The following is a 13,091-nucleotide window of genomic DNA, read 5'->3' as shown; positions in this document are numbered from 1 at the left end:
GTCAGCCTTCCCTCCCCCCGTTTACAGATTATAGCTTTGTCCTGAGGTTTACTTTATTCTATTTCAAACTTTGATAATGTTCTGAATTTTTTTTTTCCTGAAATAATGTGCTCTTTAGCCTCGCTGGCCTCAACCTGTAATCCTCCTGTCTCAGCCCCTCCCCACCGTCAAGTGGGAAGATTATAGATTTGTGTCACCAGTATGGGTGTCACTGCACCCAGTTAAAATTCCTGAAAACTTTTAAAACATTTGATTTCTTTATCCCTGATACATGAGTAAGGAATTCCTAGATTTTCCATAGGTACCGTCACGGTGTTTGAGTCAGCTTGTGGCCACAGAGGTGACAGCCTCTAGCCACAGATGATCTGGCTCTACAGACACTGTTCTGGCTTCCCGTCCCCTTCCCGTTTTTACCCTGGGTGCTGAGCCCCTCTTACCTGAGACCCAGAACAGCCTGTTTCAGTGTGGATCCAGTCCTATTTCCTCTTTCGAGAGGTAGTTCCTCCCATCTCTATGCGGTCTCCCAACTTGCCCCTTCCTTATTGGTGAACGCCTCTACCCACTCACCAAGCACTATCTCTGTAGGCAAATTCTCTACACCGTTTGAGACCAGCCCCGCCCTCCTCGGTTAATCTGCTGTCTTTTTATCTGGCCATTCCACACCCAATGCCCACCCCAGGCCCATTTTTCATCTTATACTGCCCCCTGCTGTTCAGCCCGCCCGACTGTACTCACAGTTAAGTCAGGGACAAGAAACTGCCACAAGGGGAAAGAAGTCTTTTTCTCCACTAGGGGGCAGCACCCCGTCACTTTTGAAACGGGAAGGCCGCTGAGTGCAGTTCTTAATGAAAATTGAAGTTCAGGCGCGAGTAATTTTTAGGAACTTTTTTGAACACATGCTGAAACTCTATGAAGCAGTTTAATTTGATTCTTTTAAAATAAAAGCTGCCCCATGGGCAGAGCAATAGGCAGCCGTCGTAAGCAGTATAAACCTGCATGAGGGAACGCCAATTAAAAGCCCAGACTCCATTGCTGTAAAATAAACAGTCATGAATTAAATAAAACACATGCAAGACCTTAGCCCAGCCAGAAAAGCAGACTTATTCTTACTTTAGCAAGAGAAAAGAGAAATAGGTATGAGAAAGTTGTCTTTGGAACAAAGGCTTTGCAGAAACAAAAATAACGGCAGTTCGAATGTTCTGGGACATCTGGCATAAGTAAAATAGAATGGGGTGTAAAAAGTTACCTGCCCTACTGAAAGCTGCTTCAATGTTGGAGTCTTCTGAGTTCTTTCTAGGAGAAAAATAAGCCCAGGCATTATAGTGTAGTGGTTGAAATACAGGACTCTAGAACTAAGCTGACCTTTGAACCCTTCATTTCGTGCTAACCACTGCGAGAACATAGGCATTCTCCATTACCTTAGTCAAACTCCTGGCTCTGCATCCCTTCACCGGGAAGGACAATCGAACCCACTTCATTGGGTGGCACTCTAAAGTAGAGGAAATAATTAAAATTTGGCTGACCTATAGAAGATACTCAGTAAATGGTAGCTTTTTGTTCATTGAAGATGATGTCTTACTTGGGGTAAGAGTACTGCTGTGATCAGACACCACGATCAAATCCAACTTTGGGAAGAAAGGGCTTATTTTGTTCACAGTTCCATATAACAGTTCACCATCAAAAGCATTGAGGGCAGGAACCTGGAGGCAGGAGCTGAGGCAGAGGCCATGAAGAGTTGCTGCTCACTGGCTTGCTCCCCATGGTTTGTTCAGTCTGCTTTCTTAAAGAACCCAGGACCACCAGCCCAAGGATGGCACCACCCACAAGAGGCTGGGCCCTCCTCCATCAATCACTAATTAAGAAAATGACCTAAAGGCTTTCCTACAGCCCAGTCTTATGGAGGCATTTTCTTAATTGAGGTTCCATTTTCTCAGATGTTACATTGACATAAAACTAGCCAGTACAGATAGGTAGGAACAGAAATCGTTGCATGGAAAGAGATAGTAACTATCATCTAATAAACACATCCATACAGGTAAGAAATTATATGGCTAGGAAAAAAAAAAAAGAAGAAAGAAAGAAACTAAGCAATTTGACCACGGCCACACAGGTATTCTCTCACTGTAGAGTAAAATATGGATTTCCTTAATTCCAGACCAGGATCCTTCCTCCAATATCAGACGATGCTCCTAACAGCTGATAGCTTATTGTCATACACTGAATGTATTCCTTGGTTTAAAATAGATTTCGTTGAAGTAGCAATTATATGACAGTTTGAAGGACTCTTGCTGCACAGACATTTAAGACTTGGAATTTTAAGCTCATTTCTTACCTTAGAAACGTCTCCTCAGGAAATAATCTAAAAGAAAATCATATGCAAAACGATTCACTACCACATACCTTGGAATGCTGAAAAAGGAAGGCTCCGTATGTTCACCAATAGAAGAACCATTAAAGATGGCAGACCTGTGACTGACGGAACAGCTGGAAAATGGTAAGGAAGCCTAGGAGCGTGCCTCAGTGATAACTGTTCTGAGTGTGCACAGCCTTGAGCTGGATCCCCAGCACTGAGGAGAAAAAAAAGGAGTTGGGAAATGGGTTGTTAGAGAGAAAGAAGGAAAAAAGGAAGAAGGTGAGAAAGAAGAGGAGGAAACACAGGAAACATAGAAAATACTTATTTTGTTCCACAAGGCAGTGATTTGGCATGTAGAGTAACAATTTTGTTCTCATCCTAATGATAACCAATTAAAACTAAATACTTACTTGGTTAAAATCTAGAAGACAAAAGGAAAGAATGAAGTGATTTTAGAGGATTCAAATGAGAAATTTCTTTCTTTTCCCTGTGTCTTTTTTAAGTCTAATATAATAAAGAATCATGCACAATGAATTTCTTCATGTGATTGGTACTCCAGAGTTCACATGATCTGAGCATCCTCGAATATACCATGATAAAATGTGTAATAGAAAGGAAAGGCCCAGGACCAGAACCTTTGCCATGCAGTCAGTTTCACTAGCTAGTACAGAAAATATGACACATGCTGCCATCCCTTCAAATCCTAGGTATATTGATTGCAAGACCCCTGAAGGATGCCGAGATCTGCAGAGGACCAAATCTCTGACAGAACCTGGTGTAGTGTTTGCATATAACCTACACATATACCTTAAACCGCCTCTAATTTTTTTTTTTTTTTTTTTTTTTTTTTTTTTTTTTTTGCAATACAAGAAATGCCCTACATTTTCTACAGAAGGACCCAAGAAATGTCTGTACATATTCAGTACAGGCATTTTTTTTTCTTAAATGCTTTTCCAATCAAACTTGGTTGAAACTGCAGACATGGATCTCAGCGCCACTTTACCTCAGCTCCACCACTCCACCTCAGACAGGTGCTCTTTGCAACCTTCCAGGCCAACGGCACACTAACTTCACCAGAACTGCAGCCTGCTGGACCACCAGCTTGGCTTGGTTTTCTTTACCGTTTTTCTGAAATACTAAGACTCATCACATCAGCTGCCCCAGGGATAGAAAGATGTTGAACATTTCCTTTTTCCATCTGTCCAGAAAACCTCCTAAACCTAGGCATATTCCGAGACTTAGTTGCATAATCCTCTGGTATTCCTTGGTATTCATGGCAGGGACTCTCTCCTCAACCCTTCCTCGGCCCACTCACACCATCCCTCCCTTCTCCCAGGCAGTTGGTACTGTCTTTTATTGTATAGAAAGGGATACCTGGGCTCAGGACCTCATTTTGCACAAGCTTCTCCAGTGACTGACGCTACATACAGTGAGTGTCACCATGTCTAGCTAGAGAGAATTCTTAAATGGCTTCTTGATGAGTCCAGCCTCTGTCTTTACTTCCCACCATCTGGTTTCAGAGTTAATAAGACACTTGCTTATTGGATCCAGGACCTTCAGCCTACTCCTGTCTTAGTACAACCATGTCTATGTCATTATCTCCCTACACACACACACACACACACACACACACACACACACACACCAAATGACATACCTCTGCACCTAGAAAGAGGTCCTTCTTTTAGGGTACAAGTTCTTCTAGATCATTTTCACTAGCTTTTCTCTTCTCTTTGACAAAGTTCTAAAAAAAGCTGTCTTTTCCCATTGCTTACTTCCCCTCTCTCCAACTCATGACTGAAGCTAACTCCTTCCACCCTAAAGTGGCGTCTCAGACGCTAAATACTAAAGTCTCTTCTCCATCTTTCATTTTGTTAGTTTTCAAAATGGCTGAAGTGCCTGCCTATTTAACATATAAAAGCGGACCTGATCACCAAGTTCTCCCTGCAATCCCTCAGCTCCTACCTATCACAGGGCCCTACTGGTTGGCATACCCCGCCCACAACCCTGACTGCTCTAGGCCAAGGAGCTGTAATTCCTAAGGAAAGGCCAGAGAAAGCTAGGAGATAACAGGGGGAAAGGGAACCAGTCCAGGCCCAGAGGGGTGCAGCAGGCCAGAGTCAAGAGAAATGCAAACAGCTGAGATGGATAAAGTGTCCTAGTGACAAGAACTTCCATCAGGAAGTCCCAAGTGTAATGAAAAACTTGTCAGAGAGAAAAATGTCCCAAATCACAGAGGAAAGGCATCTCTTGTTCTTTTGAATAGAGCCCAGTAGGGCTGACAGGAGCTTCCTGGAACACCTGGTGTCGTCTGTAGTAACAGTAACAAAGCCCAGGCGGCTCAGGGTGACACTTACCCAGTAGAGAAAGAGAATCTTATATGAAAATACACCAATAGGAAGTATCTAAAGGGAGATACAATGATAAACTAAGGGCTCAGCAGGACTGAGAAGTTTTCTAAGTGTTGCTTTACACAATGGTCATCTTAAGATGGTGAAGTCACATGGCATGTACCCTTTAACCTTAGTAAAAATGGCTGCCAGCTATGTGGCTGCTTACATCTTGATAAGGCTATTTGCCAAAATGGAGGAGAGCCATAGGGTTGCTATTTAAAAACAAATATTTTCTTAGACAAGGGTTGAATCACATATATAGGATGTTGTATCTAATTAAAATTCTTATGTGTATTTTTTTAACTAATAAGCCTTTTAAGTTTTAAGCCAAATTTTGTTACAAGTTCTTTAATCATACCCAGTGAATTTCTAAATCCTAAGATAGAGTTTACTGTAATGGAAGTTTTGGTTTCTTTTCAAACTCAGTTATGTGGTGTAAACTATTTTGTTTGTTTTAATCCCAAGTATGAGATTTTAGTTTGGGCTTCAGTTTGTCCACAGCTGCTAACTGTCTCATTCGGCACGTGGTCTTTGCCAGCTGGTAACGGCCTGCCTTGTGAAGTACAGAGAGGGTGGTGGTCCAGGACTCTGAGGGAATATAAATAGGAGAGCCCAGAAAGAGAAGGTGTGGCAGTTTGAAGAGACCAGAGATAGAAGGCGTGACAGCTTGGAGAGACACAAGGAGATGCTTCTTGGCACAGCAGCTTGGAAGACACAGGCAGAGGAGCCAGCTTGCTGCGTTTGCTGTTGACGAAGACTGGATTAGCCCCAAAAGAACCCACCGACCCTAAACAGCTGGGAGAAGTAAAGGGGTCTGCACCCCTCTCCCCACTAACCTTCTCTCTCCTACCTAGGGTTAAAGAGTTGGTGAAAGAGAGGGTAGAGGCTTAACTCCCCCAAATAACACAGAGTTTATAAACGAGCACAACAGTTTACAGCATGGTCTTAAGAGGTTTTTTAGGTTTGGGATATTTTTGTTTGTTTTTGAGAGCAGAATGCAAAGACCCTCCCTGGACCCAGAGTTCTTACTACAGCTTGGCCTCAGTACAGCTCAATGGCCAAAATTTGGTGCCCTTGCTTTCCAAATTCCCCTGGTGTGGGACAACTTCTGCCACCGCACAATCAAATGATCCCCAAATCTCTTATTTCTAAGATTCTACAACGGTTTAGGCCATCTGGGAAAGAATCTGCTTTCTCCAGGTGAGCTTGCAGGGGTGTGGCGGTCATACAACTGTAGAATTAAGATTCATTAGATAACAGTCTTGAGAACTGGATTCCTTCCTGCAACCAGAGTGGTGCCAAAGGCTGATTCAGTGACAGGAAGTGGGTGGAAGTCACCAAAAGGGGAAAGAGATGTTTTGTTCATTCCTTTGTTTTAAATTTGTAAAAGGTAAGGCCTGTGATCCCAGCACTTGGGGAGGCAGAGGCAGGCAGATCTCTGTGAATTGGAGGCCAGCCTCATCTACAGATGGAGTCCGGGACATCCAAGGCCACACAGAGAAACCCTGTCTCAAAAACAATAATAATATAGTGTAAGGGACAATGAGCCATACTATGGGGACCTTTGGAAACTGGCATTCTCCTTCTTGTATTATAAAGAAATAGAGGCAGAATTGAAGACAGCTGTGACTTCTGCAGTGTTCCCTAAGAACTAGCATTTCCAACCTACATTTGTTCAACTGAACAAAATCAACTTTCCACTGCTAAAATGATTTTGCTTTTTAATTCTAGCGTCACTCTTGTAATGTACAGCTTGATGTGGGATTGTATGCTAGCTATTGGCTGCTTTGATTCTTATTTCTAAGCAATATGTGCCTGTCCTAGGTTTCTGTTCCTGTGATAAAACAACATGACAAAAAGCAAGTTGGGGAGAGAAGGGTTTATTTCAGATCACACTTCCACATCACAGTCAATCTTATCAAAGGGAGTGAGGGCAGAAACCTGGCTGAAGGAGAAGTCGTGGATGAATAGTGCTATTGGATTGCTTCTCCAGGCTTGCTCAACTTGCTTTCTTCTGTCCTCCAGGACTAGTCACCCAGAGGAAGCCCCGCCCACATCAATCATCAATCAGAACAATACCGTATGCCTGCCCACAGCTTCTCAGTGCTGGTTCTTTCTTCTCAGACAACTCTAGTTTATGTCAAGCTAACAACAACCTGGACAGTATTGTACTGGGCTACAAAGAATCCAGTTTGATCTAATTTCTTTTTGTCTTCTACATTGTTCAGACTAGGGCTGAAGACTTGGAAGACAACTTTTATTTTGTTTTGTTTTAGTTTTTTGTAGCCCTGGCTGCCCTGGTACTCGCTCTGTAGCCCAGGCTGGCCTGGAACGCACAGAGATCCGCCTCCCTCTGCCTCCTAAGTGCTGTGATTAAATGGCTGTGCCACCGCCACGAGGTTTGTAAGACTACTTTTAAAACTGTTTTTTTAACAAGTGTTTTAAATTTCCAAGGTTCCTGGGATTTTGGATGAGTGCTGTGGGCAACACACAATACAGCTGTGGAAGTAGGACAGAGAAAACATTTATTTACACTGTATGAGCTGGAGAAGTGAGTGTAATTCAGTACCTACAGAAGATTTAATACAAAGTAAAATAGTCCCATGTTTCTCCCCTGTATTCTAACCAACCTAGATACAAACAAAAACACAAACGAACCAACCCCAGAATCCCAGGCAACCATTAGGGCTAATTAGAGTTTTTATACAGTCAATAAGTCCTTCTAGTTCAACTTAGGCCAAACATGCAAATGTGGACATAAGCTAATTGCCCCAGGACCTTGGATCAGGCCTTTCTCTAGTCAAGCAGGTCATCTGAAAAGAAAATCTTATGGAGTCCACAGCATTTTCCCCCTCCTTGGCTGTCTCTCCAGCATTCAAACTCTTCCAGTCTTTGATTCTTTTGAAAAGATCATTTTATTTTTACAGAACTTTCCACCTTTCATAGTTCTTAAGCCAGAACTGGCGCATCTGGCTAGAAAATAATTGCCCTTTAAATTAAAAAAGGAGACTAAGCACCCCGAACTGAAATAGATACAGTTACCATAATGTAAATTTCCCAGGGCACTATAATTTGTTCTTGAAAACCCACTAAAGACTCACCCTTTTCCTTAAACAAAGAGGATTAACAACCTTAACAAGGTAATAAATAATCAAGCCAACAGAACCCCACCCTGGAGCAAGCTCTGGGGTGGAACTTTCCGTTTAAATCAGGCTTGTGACTACCGGGGAAAGTGGCTCAGGCCACGCGTAGAAGGCGGAAAGGAACGTGATTACCTGGGCAAAGGTATGAGCCACTCACTCGCCGAGCACTGGGGTAAAAAGAGGAGATGGGGAGGAGGAGGAGAAGGAGAGGTAGGAGGAGGTGAAGGAGGAGCCGGCCCGGTAGGGTGAGGAACCCCGCCCTGCTCACCTGGGAAGGGCGCCACGCTGGGGCGGAGCCCTGCCAGGTCCCCCGGGAGGTGGCGGAACTGAGCAGTCCGGGCACCTGGCAATCCGGCTCACCTGCGCAGGAGGCGGGGCGGGCGCACCTGCGCGGGCGGGGGTAGGTGGGGTGGGGTGGGGGCGGGGCCGGAGAGCCGCCGTCGAGCCCAGACAGCGTGCGGAGGCGGGAGGCCCGGCTTGAGACACCACAAACACCACCACCACCACCACCACCACCACCACCGCCACCGCAGGCCCCGGCTGTGACCCCGCCATGACCTGGAGCGCCTCGGCGCGGGGCGCGCACCAGCCGGACAACACGGCCTTCACCCAGCAGCGCCTCCCGGCCTGGCAGCCGCTGCTGTCTGCCGGCATCACGCTGCCCCTCTTCTTCTGCGCCGGCCTGGCCTTCATCGGCCTGGGCCTGGGCCTCTTCTACTCCTCCAACGGCATCAAGGAGCTGGAGTACGACTACACCGGCAACCCCGGCCCGGGCCACCCGGGCGCCGGCCACTGCTCGCTGTGCGCCGCCGAGGGCCAGGGGCGCGCGCCGCCGCCCCGCTGTTGGTGCTCCTGGAACTTCACGCTGCCGGAGCTGTTCCCGGGCCCCGTGTACCTCTACTACGAGCTGTCCAACTTCTACCAGAACAACCGGCGCTACGGCGTGTCCCGCGACGACTCGCAGCTCAGCGGCCTGGCCGCCTCGCTGCGCCACCCGGCCAACGAGTGCGCCCCCTACCAGTACAACGCCTCCGGCTGGCCCATCGCGCCCTGCGGCGCCATCGCCAACAGCCTGTTCAACGACTCCTTCTCGCTCTGGCACCAGCGGCGGCCCGGGGGGCCGTACGTCGAGGTGCCGCTCGACCGGGCCGCCATCGCCTGGTGGACCGACTACCACGTCAAGTTCCGCAACCCCCCGCCGGTGAACGGCAGCCTGGCGCTGGCCTTCCGCGGCACGGCGCCCCCTCCCAACTGGCACCGGCCGGTCTACGACCTCAGCCCGGATCCCAACAACACGGGCTTCATCAACCAGGACTTCGTGGTGTGGATGCGCACCGCGGCGCTGCCCACCTTCCGCAAGCTGTACGCGCGCATCCGCCAGGGCAACTACTCGGCCGGCCTGCCCCGGGGCACCTACCGCGTCAACATCACCTACAACTACCCGGTGCTCGCCTTCGGCGGCCGCAAGCTCGTCATCTTCAGCAACATCTCTTGGATGGGTGGCAAGAATCCTTTCCTGGGCATCGCCTACCTGGTCGTCGGCTCCCTCTGCATCCTCGTGGGGTTTGTCATGCTGGTCGTCTACATTCGCTACCAGGACCAGGACGAGGAAGACAGCGAGGACGAGTGAGGCCGACGATCCCTTCCTGCTCCTCGGCCAAGCCGCTTTCGGCGCTGGCCCTTTGCTCCCAACACAACCTGGGGCTCGCCGACCTCCTGTTGTGGGCGAGGGGCCTGGGGAAGGGAATTAATGACCAGAGACCTCTTAGAGGCGCCGGGCTGTTCTCGGGTTTTGGACGGCGGAATGGACGCATCTGGCGATTTCTCCCCAGCTCACCGAGTTGACGTGTCAGGTCCTTAAAGTCCACAGCATTTCAGAGCAAAGGACAGGGCCGATTCTTGGAGTGGAACTCATTAAGACCAGCAACAGCTAGCAGTTGGATCCCGATTCTGAGTCTAAGCTTTTGTTCCTTAAGTTTTCTGGGACGGAGGTATAAGGCGGGAAGGGAAGGGTTGAGATGGAGAGTGGCACCCATCGAGGGCAGCCTGGAGGGGTGGGGAAGCACATTTGTTAGAATTTAGGTCGAGGAAGGAAGAGGCAGTAAGGCCAGAATGAGCAAGCTTCCCTGGAGTCTCCGTGCCCTTGAATCTGGGGATCTTGAGCCAGGTTGGGCCTGAAGCATTCACCTGAGTTCGGTTTTTCCGGCTATAATTTGTTCCCACGAACACTGGCAATCATAGTGTTCCGGTTTGGCCTTAAACATGGGAAGTTGGCGATTTGCGGAGTGGATGTGACAAAGTTGCTGGGTCTAGGAAACCAGCATACAGATCTGCAGGGCAGAAACACGTCAACTTGTAATTAAATGTAAAAACCAACTTCACAAGACGCTATGTAAAAACTTGAAAATTCAAGGCCAGTTTGCATGGCTCGGGGAAATGCTTTAACCTTAGTACCTTAGCTGCAAATGATGTTAGTGGGAAGTTGTTTCCCTGGAATCTTGAGTGACCCTTGCCTTCTTGCTCACCTCCTTTTCAGTCATCACCACTTTTTTTTTAATGCCTAAGGAAATAATTTAATTCATTCATATCATTTTCACAAAGCGCTATCTTAAATGCAGTTTAAATTCTCCAATGAAACCCATTTCTAGTGATCATGTTTAAAAATGCTATTTTGCATATGCAGAATAGACTCGGGATTATTTTAGCCCTTAGGATAATGTTAAAATTACTCATCTGCCTTTATTTGATTGCCTACAATTGATATAAAGCTATTCTCAGAGGCAACTGGGACAGTTTTCTTTTAAACTCCCCCTTTTATGGAACAATAATTTAAGAGAACTTAACAATAAAATTCCCCAGGATACCGTCTTCCAGGTTCACGGAAGAAACTTGACTTGATAGTTGTAAGGATCCACTGGCCTGGCTGTCTAGAGCACTGTATTTTAATTCTTCTAAGGCAGCACACGTCTTGTAAGTATGTTTTACTTTTATGGCAGTCAAATGTTGAGTTAGATTGAATAATTTCTACACATTCTGTTATTCTGTCCTAGTTGATGCCTAGTTTTGGATGAACAGCATGTCCGTCTAAGATCATCTGGGTCAAAAAGTGACTTAAAATAATCTTGTCTCGTTTTTATGTATGTCAAAAAGAATTATTTAGTAATTCCAGTGTGCTGGCTTCCTGACCTCTGAATGTGATAAGATTTAGTATTAGATCACATACTGTGTTTTTTGACTATGAAAAGTTGATCATTTGTATTTTCAGGAAGTTTTATTTATTATGAATGCTTGATTGATCAGTTGTCCTCTGTCAGATGATGGCGTTTGGTACTTTTTTTTTTCATTCTATAGTTGAAGGTAACTATGCATTTCACTATCATTTGTAGAGCATTAGTTTTTTGTTATAAATTTTTTATGTGAGACCATGCAGCTTAAAGTCCTGTGATTAAATCGTGGTTTCAGGCTTTGTTTTTGAAAGAGAATAAAGGTTGTGTTTGTCTTTCTCTGTTATCACATTACTTGGTTCTTTTGAACTATGATCTTAAAGGCACAAACAGTACCAGCATTTACCTCATGTTACTAGCAGATTTATACTGCACCCAGAATGTCACCTTTCAGAATAAGATTCAGTCAACGTGAACTCACTCTTTTATTGCTAACCTCCTAAAACAGAATTTGAATGTTTATCAATATCCTGTGTTTGAATTACATGATCTTCAACTATTGTTTAAGTTCCGTAAATGACAATCTTTTAACTTTTAATATGCAAGGTCATTAAAGAATGTGATCGTAGCAGCCTTGCCCCTCTGTGTTTTACTCAGACTGTAAATTTCAATTATTTGTTGGTATTTGAGACCACAAAAGAGCAGAGAGTTTAAAATGGAAGCGCCTGACCTTTGCTTCAGTGACCCCAGGGCTGTGTAGCATTTTTTGCCCAGTATCATGATCTGGTTGGATCCCTGTGTTTCCCAACTGGAAGTGTGTCTTCTACAAGTGAGACACAGAGCAAACCCCAGCAGTTAACCCAGAAATCAACTTTGACCTACTTTGTGAAATAAAGGTACAAAGCGGAAGTGTTGAGTGAGATATGAATACCTTTATTTGGATTGTTCACCTCGAGTAAATAACAACAACAACAACACAACATTAACGAAACAAGGTGAGGTTTGGAGCCTCTCCTCAACTGAGGTCACTCAGCAATCTGCTTCCTAGGCTGTTGTTAAAAGTCAAGGACATTGTTTCCTCTGGAACAAATGTTACTAGGTAAGATTACAAACAAAATTCCTTCTGCCACACCAAAGAGTTGTTGGTGAGTCTCGGTGTTATCCACCAGCTCCTTATCTGGACTTGGGTGAAAGTCATCAGTCATTGTGAATAAATTTAAATTTAAAAATTTTTCACTGGACGTTCATTTTTTTTTCTATAGGTAAAACAGAGCTGGTTAATTTTAGTTGGCAATTAAAAAACAAATTCCACCCCCTCCCCCAGGAGAATTTCTCTTCATTCTCTCAGCAACTAAATGAGTCACTTAAAGGGCCCTTCCAAATCTGCCTGAAACGAACTAAGGCCCCAAGGACACCTCTAAGAGAGCGTTGCTTTGTAAAGAACTGGCTGAAGCTTTCAGCTGTTTTCCAGAGGCTGACGTTACACATCGGCACCCTCCATAGTTTCCCCAAACGGCGAGCGTTTTGGGGAAAACTACCCTCGCTGCTCTATCACCTTGTGTGAAGATCGCTGTCGTTAGCGCCCCTTGCGTCTGGGAGCTCTCTCCAGCACGCCAGCATGCCTTCAGTTCACATACCTGCTGGGTAAGCTTGAAGAGCACAGACACGAAGGATGAAGGGGAAAGATGCAGGGGACATGATCCTAAACCGACAGAGGGCAAGGGGTCAACAGCCAGCCGAAGTGGAACCTGAAGACGTCAGTGCTGGTTCAGCCACAGAATCCACCAACCACAGGGCTTTGTGAGACACAGTGGGTGAAAAGTGGCTCATCCCCTTCTGTACCCGTTAGCTTGCCTTTTTGAGGGCAATGTATCCTTTCCTTAGGAGCAAATTTTTGTTGTCAGGTGCCTTCAAGGTCCTGCCCTCCATGCTGACATAGTAGCCAGTGGAAACTGTAAACAATGTGTCATTAATAGTGATTATTTTGTTTCTTCCAAAAGTTATCAAGACCAAAGAGGTAGGGATATATTCCTTCCTA

At 45.7% G+C, this 13,091-nt stretch overlaps 1 protein-coding gene across 1 annotated transcript; it reads left to right on the top strand.

Annotated features, from left to right (window-relative positions):
* The first annotated feature begins 8,322 nt into the window (after positions 1-8,322).
* On the top strand, positions 8,323-11,399 carry Tmem30b (transmembrane protein 30B). Its single transcript, XM_021651036.2, has one exon. The coding sequence runs from the start codon at positions 8,443-8,445 to the stop codon at positions 9,517-9,519; it is 1,077 nt and encodes a 358-aa protein (XP_021506711.1). The 5' UTR covers positions 8,323-8,442; the 3' UTR covers positions 9,520-11,399.
* Positions 11,400-13,091: the final 1,692 nt, after the last annotated feature.

The sequence above is a fragment of the Meriones unguiculatus genome, chromosome 7, assembly GCF_030254825.1.
Source record: "Meriones unguiculatus strain TT.TT164.6M chromosome 7, Bangor_MerUng_6.1, whole genome shotgun sequence".
In the NCBI taxonomy this organism is placed as follows: domain Eukaryota; kingdom Metazoa; phylum Chordata; class Mammalia; order Rodentia; family Muridae; genus Meriones; species Meriones unguiculatus.
The sequence above is the reverse complement of the archived record's forward strand: the minus strand, read 5'-3'. Positions and strand labels throughout refer to the sequence as shown.